The sequence below is a fragment of the Octodon degus genome, unplaced genomic scaffold (genome assembly GCF_000260255.1).
Source record: "Octodon degus isolate 3935 unplaced genomic scaffold, OctDeg1.0 scaffold00022, whole genome shotgun sequence".
Classification (NCBI taxonomy): Eukaryota; Metazoa; Chordata; class Mammalia; order Rodentia; family Octodontidae; genus Octodon; species Octodon degus.
In genome coordinates, this window is record NW_004524598.1 from 21,731,367 (window position 1) to 21,747,492 (window position 16,126).

Sequence of the window (16,126 nt, forward strand, 5' to 3'; positions counted from 1 at the left end):
CTTCCACGCTTTCACTTTCCAAGTTAAAATACTCGTTGGCGTCCCACTGCTTCTGTCCCACCCAATCAGACCTCAAGTGATGAAGTGTTGAGCGCCAGCTGCAAACCCCAGACTAGGGCTAGTTGCACTACGTAGAGGGAACGCTGGGCTTCCTCTGGGAGGGAATAAACATATTGCATATTCAAGGACTGAAACCAAATAGTTGGTTAAAAGAAAGATGGGCAATGGCAGGCATTAGTGAGAGAAGCACCAACACTACCATGCGCAACCTTCAGGCAGAGTCTAACGCAGCAGTGTTGTCCCCTTAGTATGCAGCTCGCTTTGGCCAAATCAACGTGGGTGGAAGTGGAGTGAGCTCCGCAAGCAGAAGGCAAATCGCGCACAGGGTCACGCCCAGCACTCCTCTTAGTTCACTGAAAAGGAAGTTTTGTGCTGCTATTCCTTTCTTCTAAGAGAATCTTTTCTGCTTGTCCTGTACTCTGAATAACTACTTTGAAGATAATGAACTGCACAGTATTTAACTATTATTATTTTCTTGCTTTGCTATGAAATTTTATTTTCATAAAAACAAAGTGAAGCCAAGCAATGGCCGTGGCTCATCCACATGGCTGACACTGACAAAGGTTCTACAATCTGAGGTACAGGACCTCAGGATAAATCCTGAGGGGATTTCACTGACCTTATCAGACCCAAAAGCTACAACTCTTGTTGCATAGGTCCTGCTTTGTCTTGGTCTTAGCCATCCAGTAGAAAAGTATAAAAACGAAGTATAAGAAGTAAAGCCATGCTGTTATGTTGAGCTGTGGGGGACTCAGGTCAACAATTTCTGACATTGCCAGTGAAGTGGAAGACCCTATACTATTATGGGCTACTGGACTCTTTTAGAATATTTTGCTGAAATTACATACCTATAATATTCAAGTAACAGAACTTAACAAAAAAGGGTATACAGATGAATGTCCATTTTGTATCTGTGTATTCAAAATGCTTAGGATAGATATATAGTTACAGTAATGGTCAAAGTGAGCCCTGCTGTGGCTGTCCCTGGCCACAGACCTTGGCGTCTTACATGTGGTGCTGGTTTTGCAAACATAAAGAATAAAAAGCGTGTAGGCTCACGAAGACCTCCACACAGATTTCAAAGGAAAGCCTAGAGGCCAGGCTGGGTGGTGCAGGACCAGAATTCCTCAGGCAGCCTCCAAGAGGGTCAGACGTGAGGCTGCGAAGAGTGCCGCAAACCCACAAGAGCAGTCCAGCGAGCAGGCAAAGCCAGCAATGCAGAGCATCTGCCTCGCTGGCCTTGCTCTTGCTTTGGCCCGCTACCGGCCATTCTACCATCCCTCCCTTTTGGATGGGAGTGTTCGCTGTGCATCATCGTGTCCTGAAAATACATGGCTTCCCTTTGAACAGTACGGAGGCTTGCCCCTGAGGGTTCAACCTGAAGCTCAGAAGAGATTTTGGACTTGTCTTTCTGAGCAAGGCCAGAACTACTGAGAAAGAAATTCCCGTTTTCAGCTGTCTGTGGCTCAGGCCTCCCGGGCCAGGCAGAACTGTGACTTTGGGGCTGCTCATTTGGAGATTCATTGAGATCCATGGGGACGCGACTAGGCGTCACGATGACAAGGGACAAGCTCGTGGTGGCTCATCTTGATTGTCAGCTTGACTGGATAGAAGAAGCTAGGACTAGCTAGGACACCAGCTCGGGACACTGCTGAGCAACCTGCATGTACTCTGCTAGTACTCACTACTTGTGTCCGTGTCTCGTCTGAGGTGACTGTTCTGTGGAGCAGCAACCTGGGGGGGAGCCCTGCCCTGGATGAATGCAGGTGGCAACCTCCAGTTGGTGATGGGGACCCGGATGGAACCAAAGTACAGCGAGGACGGGCCCCCTAGCTGCTGGCTTCCTGCTCACGGCCTAGCTCCACCCCCACTCCCTCTCCTTTCCCTGGCTGCCTCACTTCCTTCTAGCAAAAATCAGACCTAGTCTATGCGCTGGAGGGATTTTTGGCAGATGTTATGGTTTATGTCTAGGTATCCCCCAAAGCCTCATGCAGTCATGGGGTGGCTTCTGGAGTTCATGATTAATTCATGATACACTGGGATTATGGGTGAGTGCTGCTGGGATTATGGGTGTGAGTACTAGCTGGGGCAGACAGCCTGAATGCAACCCAAGGGAGACAGACTTGCTCTCCACAGCCAGTGCTGCTCCTCCTCTTCCCATTTGCTCTTGCTGTTTTGCTATATTCCACCACCATGAATGGCTGTCCTCTGCCATGTGTCACCTTGCCTTGGAGCCCGCGGAGTATGGTCTGAAACCTCCACAAACTGTGAGCTAAATAAACCTTTCCTTCCTTCATTTTGGGTGTTTGGCATTTTGTCCCAGCATTGAGAAGAGTAACTGAACCAGTGAGTATGAAGAGAATAGGAAATTGAGGCTGCTCTGGGTCCAATTCTGCTGAGGCCTCCCTGGCCAAGGCCTATTTTAGTAACGGCAGGTCAGGCGCAGCTCCACGAATTCATGCAGACTTCGACGTAGCTGGCAGCCAGGCTCATTTCCTGCGTGGAGGTGGGTCAAATTAGTCAACTCGCCACCAGAACACGATGCCCGGGGAAAGCCCAGCTAAGCGCCTGTCAAGCACTGTTAAACTTTCCTGGCTTCCTCCCACTGAAGTTTCTCCTCAGCATGTTTCTACCAGGGTGGTGCAGGAATCAGGGCTCAGCAGCTTCTCCCCTGTGCTTTCCCCCACCACCATCACGCTGACAACCAGCAAAGTTTTGGGATGATGAGTTGGGCGGGCAGGTCACCAGCCAGAAGATGATCTTCTGCCATATGACCTCGTTTGGCCCTAGAATAAATGACACTGGCTCAAATCCCATGCAGGCGCTTGACCTGATTTATTCCAGCACATTCCTCTCCCAAACACTTCCATGTAAACTGTCCACGTCATCTTCCTCACCCGAGACTCCACACCTGACACCCACAAATCAGTCTTGGCTCTGAGTAGAGGTTCCAGGAGGGTCTGCTGGCTGCAGGCCCAGACAGCCTGGCAGAGTGGAAGGCGGAGAAGAGCCCCGGAAGGAAGGCACCGTTCCTGGCCAGGCCCTCCTTGGCCACACCCCACCACTTAACAGCTCTAAATTGAGCTGTAATGCAGTCATGTCCCAAAGCCTTGCCTCATGGGCGCACCATGTCTTGGGGGTATCTAGGTGTAACCTGTAACACAAAGCAAACATTTTCGCTTTTGCTCCACAAGAGTCCTTGTGTTTCTGAGTCCTTGCCCTCTGCGGGGTACGTCTTATGCTGGCGTGATCCCTTCAGCTCTCTGCTCATCTGAGATCTATGCACACTCCCAGCCTCACCCCAACAGCTCAGGACTCCTACTGAGAATTGTGTCTTTTCCCTTCCAAATTCTCAGTTTGCTCTTCTGATTAACCTAGCCATTGGCCAGCCAACCTGTTACCTCCTTGAATGGCTGTTTGTGTCGACTTTGGTTTCTTACATCTCCAAGCGTCTGCTCCTGATCTGTTCTCTGCATCTTAAACTCTGAAAGACACAACGATGATTCCTGCCTTCCTGTATCCCCACCTCTCTCAGACCCCAGCAAGTCATTCCATCCAAACCTGATGCTCAGCGGATGTTCACTTTAGTTTGGTGACGATGCTTTATTTCTTCCTGTACCCAGCTCCTTACCAGCTGCGCTTCCTCCTGTCTCAGGAGAGGTGCCCAATTATTGAGGTGGGGTTCTTGTGCAGAACCCTGACAGTATTCTTTTCAAATGTGTGGAGAGTTTTTCAAAAGGGATTGAACGGCCATCAGGTGGCCACATGAAAGAGAAACACAGCAGTGACACTCAGGAGGGAAGCCACACACAGGGCTGGTCTTTGGAACTGGGCCACCTCCAGGGTCTCTCCCACTTTAGGGTCCTATGGAAACAACAGAGTATGAATCACACATCTCAGCCATGACATGGAGTGGGAGCGTGCACGTCACATGCGTGTATGAAGCAGGGTAACAAACCCGTCTCCAGGTTTTATCCCTCAGCTATAAACTGCATGATTCCTAATGCTAAAAATTGTGTCACAGCTGTATGTTTCTCAAGAAAATCCTGACTGAAAGAATAATCGGCAGTGGAGGGGGACCAGAGAGAGCACCAGGACAACCACACTGGTGAGAAATGTGTCACTTTCACTCCTGCCTGGATATGACTCAGAACAGTGATTCTCCGGCTCTCCTAATTTGGGCAGAAATGCTGTCAGAGGACAGGATGAGATGGGCTTCCTGTGAGGGACAGCCTGAAGGATGCCTGAAGGGAACAAGGGAAGAGGGGGACACCTGCCAAGGAAAAGAGGAGCCTAGCCTCCCCCTCTGCCTCCAGGCACACAGGGTAGAGGGCTGCACTCCCAGACCAGCAGGGCTCATTCCAATGCTCTGTGCTGTGTTTGACTGCAGACTGGGCGGCTGGAAGATGGAAACACATGGGGAAGGCATAAAGACCAGGAAGGTTCTTGGCACCGCAGACCCCTGCACTTAAGCTGGAGGAAAAGTTTCCAGGAGACTGCTAACGCTGGTGTGCTAGTTGATACATTGTGTCCACTTGCCTGAATCAGCTCCTGCATTTCTCAGCTGGGGGCCTAGCCCTGCAGGTGGGCAGCGCCCAGGAATTGAGAAAGGCTTCCTGTGGAGAAGTCCCAGTCTTCGGAGGAGCTTCATTTTCGCAGCCACGCCACTTTGGACATGGAGCGCCAGTCTTTGCAGTCAGAAGGAAGAAAGGCTTGACCCATGCCGCAGCTGTGTCTCCTCCTCTGCTCTTCATTGTTTTCTGCCACAAGAACTGCTGTTGTTTGCCTTGGAGCCAGCAGAATATGGACTGAACCCTCCAGGAGCTGTAAGCTAAATAAACCTTTTCTTCCTTCATTTTGAGTGTCAGGTAACAAGTAAAAAAGACAGGCGGTATCTGAGTTAGGTGGACGCTAAGCAAACAGCGCAGGACAATGACCCAGCTAGTTGTGATCCTGTGTACTTTACACCCGACAGAGCACCCTAGGGCTGGCACCAAGTGGGAGGAGCCTCTCAGGCCAACCGAACGACAGAACGGCTCGCCTTTGTCGTGTGCGCCACTGGAGACCTCAGACCTGCCCGCCTTCACCAGCCAGTATCTCGGCCCTCTCGGCTGAGGGGGCAGGTGCAACAGCTGTCCTGCAGGCTGCCACAGTGAGCGAGGTGGTTTCTAATCTCCACCTTCCGGAAGGGGCTGCTTCTCTGCAATCCCAAAGCCGTTTTACCCTGACCTAGCACTAGAAGCTTTCTCTTGGACAAAGGAGGGAAGTGATTACAGGAGCGGCCTACACTGTATATCGAGCCATGCATAGTCCACAAGGCATTTCCAGGCACTTTTTGTTTTTCACAATTTATAATAAATCTCTACTACAGAGATTAGGGCACAGAAGAGTTCATGAAAATTGTCGCAGGCAGAGCTGCTACAGTATTAAACAGCTGAGCTGAAAACCCCAGCTCCTCAAGCTCCAGCCGAGGACAGCCGTGCTCTTCACACGCAGGCTGGAGGGCGTGAGGGCTGGGTGCCAGGACTCGGGGGGAAGACGGGGCCACCAGAGATGGGGCTCACGCGAGGCAGCTGCTTCCATGTACGACAGGAGCCGCTCAGCCTGCTCTGAGACAGTGGGAAGTAGAGCCAGTCTTTGCTTTTCAAACTCTGAACCCCTTTTGCCTCTTGTCACCTTACATGCTCTTGTGCATTAAGATAAATGAAAACAGTATCAGGCCGAGTGTTTCAATGACAGCTCCTCAGACACCTTCCGCCACCACCTCCTCACCTCTTGTCCTCAATTACATAGTGATGGGCCTTTTCTACATTTGCTGTGTTAGTCATGGGGGATTGTTTTCAAGAGTCCCATGATGTAGCCCGGCCTGGCCCAACCTCACTGTGGTCCTCCTGCCCCTGCTCCTGAGCGCTGGGACCACAGGCATGCATGGCCACATCTAGCGGGAGAATTTTTCAACCACCTCAGTAACCCTGCATTTCAGGTACTACTGAATGGCAAACACCAGTCATTGTCAGGCAGGGTTTTTTGTCCTTGGGGTAAATTTCTGAGCTTACTCACAGCCCCAGCAGCTCCGGAAGGCCTGGCTTTCTCCGAACACAGGTAGCCACAGACTGTGGCCCCCTAAACGCGGTCCTCTTGTCCACCAGCTTCACTCGGACCTCTCTAGCCTACAGCTTGCCATTGGAACACAGTAGGTACAAACCAACGCAGCCTCAGATGTTAAGTCCAGACCCCACTACCTACTTGCTATGTACTCTTCTAAACCTATTTTCTCCTCTATAAAATTGGGGTAAGTTTCAGTCACAGGAAGGCAGGGAAGATGGAATGCGCTCATTTGCATGGGGCTGAGGCCCACACCACAGCCTCGCCTCACCGCGTCACCTGCGGGCAGGAAGCTGTTGTGGGAATCAGCGCTTGGAACCTTGGAAGCCCATACATGCCGTCCCATGCTGACACTAATCTGCTTAGTATTATCCTTTAGTTACATGTGATTTGTAACGGCGGGGGACGTCATGGCTTCAAAGCGCGGGTCGGCTGAGGCCTGCTGGGACGAGGACCCACTGTCCAGCGCGGGCACAGAGCAGGACACCCACAGAGCCATGACTCAGCATCAGACAGCCACAGGTGCATGCATACAAGAATGCCAACAGGTGACAGCAGCACGTGTAAGAAGTAAACAATTACAGATGCAGCTGCTTTCTTGCTGTCGCCTGCCTTTTATGTCTGCCCCTCATGCCTTCTTTTCTCTGGGGATGGAGGAACCCACAAAAATACCGCTCCAGGGCCCCAGCCTCCACAATAATGTTTGTACTTCTTCAGGTTTTTCAAAGTTACAAAAATAGTTTCTAAATTCCTACAGACTACTGTTGATTAACCTCAGTCTTAAACACTTAACCTAAACTTGCTGAAACAAGTGAATACATTGGGAAGCACTTTTTTGATTTTAAAACTCATCAAAACTTACACTAGTTACAGTAGGGTGATCCCAGGCACCACATGCTGCGCCAGCCCCGCCCTCGGGGTTGGCTGAGCTGGCCAAAAGAAACAAAACAAACAAACAGAAAAAAAAAAAAAAATTAGGGTAATAAGATTATTTTTGTTCTTTACTTTTTCAAATATTCCTTGTTATACTGTTAGTCATACTGTCACCAGCGACTTAGGCTCATACAGCCATGTTCATTTGGTACTGGTGACCAGGTTAAGAGACCACATGTTTTGGTAAAAGGAAAGAAAAAGATTTTATTCAAAACTATCTCTGAAGAGATGGAGGGGCCCGTTTGCCTGTCACCAGCTCCCTATGTGGAGGGGGTAAGGGTCTCTTCTACAGGAAGGGACAGGGAGGGGGCGCACGGAGAGTACAGAGCTCCAGAGTGCGACCCGTGCTGTCACTCCCCCACCGGCTGCTCACTGTCCTCTTTCTTGTGCAGAGGACACGGGCTCCACACCAGCATTGTCAGCCCTGTCACTTCTTTTGGTCTGGGGAGAGGGGGGTTAGTAGTTATGTGCTCAGCAGAAGAAAGCTTGGAGTTGTTTCTCTAAAAGAAAAAAAAATCTAACTTTTAAAGTTCATTTTGAAGTGCTGGTTATAACAGTACTTTCCAAAACAATGGTACTATGTATGTAGTTAAATTCCAACTGTGTGCCTTGTTTGTGGAGATCTTTATTGGGCTTTATGATAGCTCTCACTGCAGGCTCCATTCACTTAAATTGGAAACAGCACACTTCACGCGCTGACCTTTTTATTCCAAGGTGCTCAGCAAAGGTTAAATAGTGGTACTTAGAAAAAAGTACCTGCTGGGAGAACCATTACCAGAATGGTAAATCTCAGCAGAGGCTAATATCCTTCTACAAGCAGTGGGAAAATACTCAGGACTTAATAGTAAAAAGATTCAGGAAAAGAATCTAGACTCTTAATTCCTTCCCTTGAGGAAAGAGGAGAATGAGGGAGGAGCCCATGCTGGCTGATGACAGACCAGTCGCAGCCTGAGGCTCATCACTGAGGGGTCAGACCAGAGAGAAAGCATGCCAGGAATGCACGTCAGCAAATTAAGACTCAGAACTGACTCTTTTCTAAGCTCTTTCTAGGAATCACTGGAAACACCCAGGGTGCTACCCACAGAGAGAAGCCCAGAAATCGCGTCCTTACTAGGCCACCGGCACCTGCATGCACAGGTGTGGAATCTGTACACTCCCCAAGCCCCGACCACACATCCCAGCAGTCTCTGCTGCACAGACGCTTACCATTTCCTGAGGGATGCAGTGTACCAAGCATTTACACAGCGCTGCCGTCCGACTAGGTCCTGCAAGTAATTCAGACAAACTGCACAGGAGAACGTGTGATTACGTGGCAGATGCCGGGGCACCTTCGGAGGACCTGGGGGATGACTACCGAGGGGACGAAGACCCTTCTGACCTGCATACAGACTGACTCAGGTCTTGTGGTGGTGCCGGAACCAACATCTTGTGAGTAGTAGTGACAGTGGCCACTGAGTCACAGGTGTAATTACCCAAGGGACCTCAGAAACCACCGAGTTCAACCACTCACTTCCCAGACAAGGAAACCGCGCACTTCCCCCTAAGGATGTGGCCGGCCTCGCCCGGCAGTCTGTGGCCCAGCACCGGGAAGGGAGCGTGAAGGCTCTGTACAGGGCTCTCTGGAGTCTCCTCTGCAGCCTGTGGCACCTCCCTCTTCCAGAAAGCAAAAGCGGTGCTACCTGGCTTCAGAGGAGAGTGGTGGCAGGGAAGGTGACACTGACAGCCAGCCTTGCCCACTGAGCCAACCCTTTGGACATACCTTACCTCAAGGGATCTGGGCTCATTCCAACAGCAGGTTTGGACACTCCTCCACAGACATGAGAAGCACCACAGCTAGCTCTTAGGTTTCCGGGTCTCCTTTTTCCTCCATGGTCTAGGGCTCACTGTACCTCATAAAGCTGTTATGAGCAAGCTGAGAATGTGCAGACCAGGCTGGGGAGATGGCTCAGTGGCTAAACGCCTGCCTGGCAAGGGCAAGGACCCAGGACTGATCTCCGGTACCACACGCTGCGCTGGGCCAGGTCCGCACTGAGTCCGCCAATGAAACTGGGCATGGTAGTACATGCCTATAATCCCAGTGCTGAGAGGCTGAGACAGGAAGATCACTGTGAGTCTAAGCTGTGTAGCAAGACCCTGTAACAAAATATTAAAAACCAAAAGGTTGAGGGCTGGGTAGATAGCTCAGTGGAATAAGTGCTTGCCTGGCAAGCACAAAGTCGTGAGTTCGATCTCTGGTACCAATATAAAAAACTGTGCTGGCTAAAGCTGTAGTCCATGGTCCTCCCTGTGAGAAGCGCTGAAGTCCACAACACATACTGGAGGGCAGGGGCCATCAAGGAGCAGCAAGGCAGGAAAGAGGTCAGCGACATCTCGAGGGTGTTCTGCAGGAGACACTGGGGACTGACCCCAGGGCCCTGGGCAGGCTAAGCAAGTGCTCTACCCCTGCGCCGTACCGCCATGCCCTATTGGCTTGAAGAAATCACTGTGTCTTAAAGTCTTCTCCAAATGAATGCTCCTTTCTGTAGAGGCCCAGGGAACTGCAGCAGTAGCGCCGCTACCACGGAGTAGTGCCACGCCAGGCAAGCACGTGGCCCCTGCTCCCCTGGTCGCATCTGCAGGGCAGTAATCATGCCTGGAACGAAGAGCAGCTCGCATTTCACCACAAATTACCTGGTGATGGACAGACTCACAGCCCAGCGACTCTCACAGATGGACGTTCCGGAAACTGCACTCTCGTACAACACTGTTACTTGTCCAGGAGTTAAGAAATAAAACACCATGATTTTTCCAGATAAAAAACTTACTTCTCTAAGCTCCATAAATCACTTTAAGACGCTGAGGAGGTACGCCTACAGGTAAGCAAACATTCTCTGGGATGAAGCAAACAGGAAACTCGGTGCTTTTTTTCTAGTCAAGCTGGGTCGGTGCATGGCACAGGTGACACTAGGCGCTGGCCTGTGGGCTGAGGCACCAGCCTGCGTCACTGTCAGGTTCCTAAGCCAGCGCCTGCAGCGCCACTTATCAGTTACGGACCTCTTCTGCGTTGCTACAAGTTGGGAAACTACACATCCAAGTTCTTCAAACCTCAACATAACATCATTATCTAGAGTTCCTCAATCCAGTTAATACAATTAACACCAACTCCTGCGTGGCCGGGATACAGCTCTGCGGCAGAGCGCCTGCCCGGCAAGCACAAGGCCGTGCCGCTGATCCTCAGAACCACAAATAACCAAAACAGGAAACATCCATCCATTGTGGCAGCTGGATACCCTCTCCACTCCTTGGGTAGCTGGAAAGGGGACGAAATGGCGACGAGGAAAGCCCACGTTGCGGTGTGGATGCTCCAAAGCCTCACACCACCAGGGACGGGCTCTTGGAAGGTGACTGTACAAGGCGCCTTCCCCCGTAATCCACCGAGGTCGGGGCTAAGCGTGGGCGTGGGGCAGGGTCACGTGGGCACGGCCGGGCGTGCGGGTGCGCCTCCCTCCCGCACTGCCCTGCTTGCTGGCCGCAGTCAGGGGCAGCCTTCCTCCTCCAGCCCCTTCCCGCACGCCACGGACTGAACCCTTCACACACTGGGAGGCAGAGTAATGCTCTCCTACATTAAACTGCGCTGCCAGGCACTTCACCCCACGGCACGAATCATTAAGACACCTCAAACTACTAAACATGAGCGCACCTGTTTCCCCTTTGTCTGCTTCCTAAAGCAGAGGACAAAGCATCTCTTCTAGAACGAACGATCCAAGAGATCCCTAAAAGCCCTAGTTTTTAATAGTGATGTCCTGTAAGTAGGCCTACCCCTCCTCCCGTCACAGTATCCTTCAGTTCCCATTACTGTACATGCCCTTACTTGGTATACAACGAACTTTCTGTTTTTGAGACAGGGTCTTGCTATGCAATTCTGGTTGGCCTTGACTGACTTTGCAGCCCAGGCTGGACTCAAACTCATGACAGTCCTCCTGCCTCTGCTTCCTAAATGCTGGGATCACAGGCATGCGCCACCACACCTGGCTATTTTATTTTTAAAATGCTCACATACTACACGTGAAGTCCTACCCTGGCCCCACTGCTAGACCTTGCACCACTCTTTTGTTTCTTCGTAAGGGGGACTGAACTCAGTTCCTTGCACTTAGCCAGGCAGGTGCTCATGTCCCTGAGCTAAATCCCCAGGGGGGATTGCACCACTCTGATTCACTGAGATTCAATATCCAATTCCTCCCCCAGAACTATGGCCCCTTCCTTTAAAACCGTGTTCTAGATTTCTCTGAACAGGACCTGTACTTCACATCTATGAAAAAAAATCACAAAGATGAAACTGAACTCCCGAATAATTTAATCCTCCTTGAAAAACTTCCTTTTGTCATGGAAAGGGAAAGAAAATCTTCTGCTTTGGGGCTGCAGATTAAAGAGCGGCCTCCAGGAAAAAGGCAGAAAGAAGTACCTCAGCAGTCATGCAGCTGGAGCAGGCACTGGGCAAAGGCTCTGACCTGCGACCAGGCCCCGTAAAGACACCGGTTAAAAAAAAACATCCATTTTTTTAAAGTAACCTTAGAAGTTTTTTGGAAGGTGTTCAAACCTCCCAACAGCAGTAAAGAACTCTGCTTCTGGCTCTTCCACAACTCGTGCACAAACGGGCTGAGTAACTTCTCAGAAGCGTAAGGCCACATGGTCTTGCAAGCATGTGACAGCACACATCCCTTCCTGCACTGGGCTCTTCTAGACTCCCACCCTCTGGCCTCCTGCCGTCATTGTGCTATCCTGCTGCAGCTGCTCAACCCAGGCTGAGATGCGCGCACAGCGGACTGCTGCCACCATGTGGTGTCCCCGTGCCAACACAGCAGCAGCGACGCCGCAGGCTGAGCTGTGTGCAGACAATCAAGTGCGGAGCCATCGCGTGTGAAGCAGTTGTTTATTCAGTGCCCTAAATTCTTGGGGCAAACACCCACTGGTCTGCAGAGACAGCGTTCCTGGCCTGCAGCCTCAGTGCCACTCTCTACAGCACAAAACTCAGCGCCTTTTCCAGAAAAAAGTGCTCAGGAGAAAAAAAACAGCCAACACAAAAAAGATCAACACAAACCCACAACACTTGAGTGACAATGGCTGGCTGTGTGGGACAGGGACTGGCTGTGATCTGGTCCTCCTGCAGTGGCGCGGCAGGGCCTGGTCCTTCCCGACAGCACCGCCCCCACCCCAAGGCTGCCACCAAGTCCTGATCCACCTCTGGTGCCTGGGGAAAGACGGGCAGAGGAGGGCAGGAGGGCAGGAGGGTGGCGGTGAGAACTCAGATGAGGAAGACGATGCCCTCTGACAGCATGACCTGGTTGTCGTCCTGCATCCTGTCCAGTGCGGCCTGGATCTCCTCCGCAGAGAAGGGCTCCTCCTTGTCCCGGTTGACGGACGCCGTGAGGTGAGTGAGACCCACAGACTGTGCGTGAGCCTCCCGGAACACACTCAGGAGGGCCACCTTGAAGGCCTTCAACCTGCGTGACCGAGCAGGGCGGATAGGGTTAACCTTAACCCCGGCTGAGGGGGCGCTCCTTAAGAAACATACAGACAGAAAAACCTGTTTTCTGAAACTTCAGTAAAAATTCATCTCTAAAAAGAAAAAAAAGCCAGAACCTATGAGAACACCATCCATGTATTTTCTGCGAAGAACCCCTGGTCATAGGAAGACAAAAGTCCTGACCTAGTCATCTAGCCTTCCTCCTGACCCCACCAGGACACACAGCTCAAACTCCCACAGGCAGTAAAGAAAACAGCAAATGCAAAGAAGCAGGAATTCTGGGTAAAAATCATACAAGACTTTACACTGCCCTGCCACTTTCCTGTAAATCTGACAGTACAGTCAGAGTACAAAATGATTTAAAATCCTCGCATAGCAAAGTTGAATCTTTTAGAACAGCCGGCTGCAGCGCGTGCACAGGAAGTGGCCACTGCTGCCCTCAGGCACTCAGCGTTAGCTCGTGGGTGAGCGGCTGCCAGCGCCCCCCAGAGGCCAGGCCTCTCCCAGGCCACAACTCACCTGGACTCGCTGAGCTCCACCTTCTGGGATTCCTGGGTCTCCTGTGAGTCTGCAGCCTTCGGGGTATGCACTTCAGGATTAAAGGTCGAAGGAAAGGGGAAGGCAGCAAGATCAAGCCACTTCCAGCAACACGCGAGTCCTTCTGCCACCCCTCCTCTCCCAGAACACTCCTGTTGCCAGTGGTTCTTAGTGAGCCGGGTGGGACAGTAAGGAGAAAGCCCCACTGGGGAGATGGGCAGAGCCAGGCGAGAGGCCCCAGCCGACAGGTGCCTATCCTGAGGCTTAGCCAAGGACCACGGCTCCTCCAGAGGCAGGCACGCGCTGAACACGCGTAGCCTCACCGCGAGTTCCCCTGAAACTTGCTTGGAACAAGTCTCTTGGACACAGAGGCCTAGCAGGGATCCAGACAAGAAGGTACAAGGCATACAGCAAATTAAAAAATCGGGCATCAAAGGAAGTCAGGTTACCCGCTCACCTTGGGGCATTTCCTCCTCGGTGTCGCTGAAGTCATAGGGGTCATACGTGTCCCCATCTTTGGCAGCCGGCTGGCGAGTCTTCCTCCTAAAATACCCACACAGCAGCTAAGGAAAAAAGGCTCTGGGCAGCCCTACCTGCCCCTTAGCTCAAAGAAAAGGGCAAGAACCATCTGCAGTCAAGGCGAAACACCACTCGGGCCCAGACAGACTGGGGATTCTTCTGGAAGTCCTGCCCCAGACTGCAACGGACACAAACAAGCAGGCCCACACGCAGCACGCAGCCTGATAAATTCAGCCCTAGGCACACGGGAGGAGCAAGTTCGTCAATTCTGCAGCCTCCAGCTCATAATGTCCAGCGAGCAGGTCACTGCTCCAGCTATTCAGCGAGTCTTTCAAGCAGGTATAGGGCACAAAGCTTCACACTCAATGCACCAGAGGGGCTGATCTCCTCCCTTTGCTCAGGCAATTTCTACCCTCAAACCCTCAGCCCCGAGGAGCTGAGGCTGCCTGGCCGCACCCCGCCCCACCCCGCCCTGGGAGCCTGGCAGGCATCTGTGCACCGGACTTGCCTCTTCCTCTTCTGCTCAGGCTCCTCCTGGCTTTTCTCTTCTTCATCCTCTGTCTCTGATTCATCCTCACTTCGCTTCTTACGTTTCTTCTCCTTCTCCAGAACCTAAAACCAAGGCAAATAAATGTTGAGTGCTGGCGTCAACAACGGAGTACAAGCCCCCCTGCGCTAGCAGCAGCGGTAACTTCACCGGACTATCCAGCCTCTCTGGTCTCCAGTGTCCAGAACCAGGGCGGCAGCAGCACCTGAGGCAGCTGCCGCTGCTCCAGCCTGAGCCGCAGTCGCTTGCTCTCTTGCTACCCCCCCCACACACACACAGACCGTCCAGCAGTGGCCACACCACTGGTGGTGCACAGATACGCTCCGCTTACTTCTATAGGTCTCATTACTAATAAAATACACAGCTGCCCAAAGCGACAGTCACGCACGTGCCACTGGGGCCTCACGCCACCTGGCTGTGAGGCGCACGCACTTCGGCCCTGTCCTGAGCATGTTCAGAAATGCTGGGAGGCCTGTCAGAGTCCAGTACTCACTCACTAAGCATTCACCAAGTACAGAAACAAACGGGAGTCCAAACCGCGATGCTATGGTGGAAACAGTTCATTTCTTTACAGATCAGGTGCTTAACTGAAGCTTACGAGGACCCCAAAGCTAGCGCAGGAAAGGCTCGCGCCCCTAACTCAGTCCCCAAGGCTACAATTCATGGGGGGGGAGGGGTGAAGACGTCAAGGCGTCAAGATCTGTGGCCTCTAAAATGATGGAAGCAGGGTCACAAGCAGAAATCGGGCAGGACCAGGAGAGGCAGTCGTGGCAGGCATCGACTGCACAGCAGCGTCCGGTGCCAGTGGGCTCTGAAGAGACCGCTACAGGGAAGGGGTCAGTTGCCAAGGTCACGACTTTGGACATACAAAATTTTTAGATGCAAAGGAAGCAGCTGCCTGAAAGCGTGGCACCTTAATTAAACAGGCATTTGAGAAGTCCTGGCACCAACATTTTTGGATAAACAGTATTGGGCATATCAGATTAACGGAACTTACAAGGTACAAAGCCCAGTCACGAATACACACTACAGCTAGGCCACGGAACCCATTCTCACAGCAGCACTTAAAGGGCCAGCACCCTCACTTGTGTCCACCTGCCTCAGAAGCATGCTCTCACTGGGCTTCCGTCTCGTGGTAGAGGAAGATGGAGGCAAACAGCACAGGCAGACACACACAACTGTTTTATCTGCTGTATGTTGGGCAGGACGGACTCCAGGCACCGAGTATGCAACGCAAGCAAGAGCTGAGCCCCAGCCCTGGCCCCGGCCCCACAGGCGCTGCGTGCTGCTAAGACCCTAAAGCAGTGAGCCACGGGGAGCAAGCGAGCCAGCGCCATGACGCCCAGGCATCAGGACCCACTCGCACCCAGGCATCGGAACACACACCTTCTTGAAGTAGGCGTACTGCACCAGCTCCACGGCTTCCTCCGCGTCCTGCAGGTCCACCGTCTTGCTCATGCGAGCCTTGGCATGGGCCGTGGACAGCCGGATCAGAGTTTCCAGGGTACGCGCTGTAACAGGGGACGTCTGCGGAAGGAGCAAGAAAGGGTGACACAGAACTCCTGGCCACTTCACTGCTGCTGCTGCTGCACAGAAAGGCAAATGAAGACAGCACCAAGAGGCCCTGGGGGCCAAGCAAAGAATCCAGAACTCTGTCAGAGGGTAAGAGAACTGCTCAAAGAAGTAAGTGTGAGCCCAGAGGGAGGAGCGGGTGATCCCAGAGAAGGCCGGCAGGCCTCCAACAGCTGGGAAGGAAGAGGGACAAACGGACAGGATAGACCTAATCGCTTCTTGCCACCGTACAAGGCTGTAGGAAGTGTTTCAATATTCACTCTAATACTTCACTCTTAATACCTCAGAGAAGCTCTTGCAGATGAAGATCAAAGAGCTTCACCAACTTGTCCAAGGTCACCCCAGGGCCG

The 16,126-nt window shown here is 52.1% G+C and overlaps 1 protein-coding gene across 1 annotated transcript in view; it reads right to left on the bottom strand.

Annotated features, from left to right (window-relative positions):
- Positions 1–12,187: 12,187 nt before the first annotated feature.
- Mcm3 (minichromosome maintenance complex component 3) overlaps positions 12,188–16,126 on the bottom strand; it is a 17,061-nt gene continuing 13,122 nt past the window's right edge. Inside the window, exons 13-17 of the mRNA XM_004628282.2 lie at positions 15,591–15,731; positions 14,166–14,269; positions 13,596–13,681; positions 13,121–13,190; positions 12,188–12,578 (exon numbers count right to left, since the gene is read on the bottom strand). Coding sequence (XP_004628339.1) covers positions 12,380–12,578; positions 13,121–13,190; positions 13,596–13,681; positions 14,166–14,269; positions 15,591–15,731 — 600 coding nt within the window. The 3' untranslated portion in view covers positions 12,188–12,379. The remainder of the gene's footprint in view (positions 12,579–13,120; positions 13,191–13,595; positions 13,682–14,165; positions 14,270–15,590; positions 15,732–16,126) is intronic.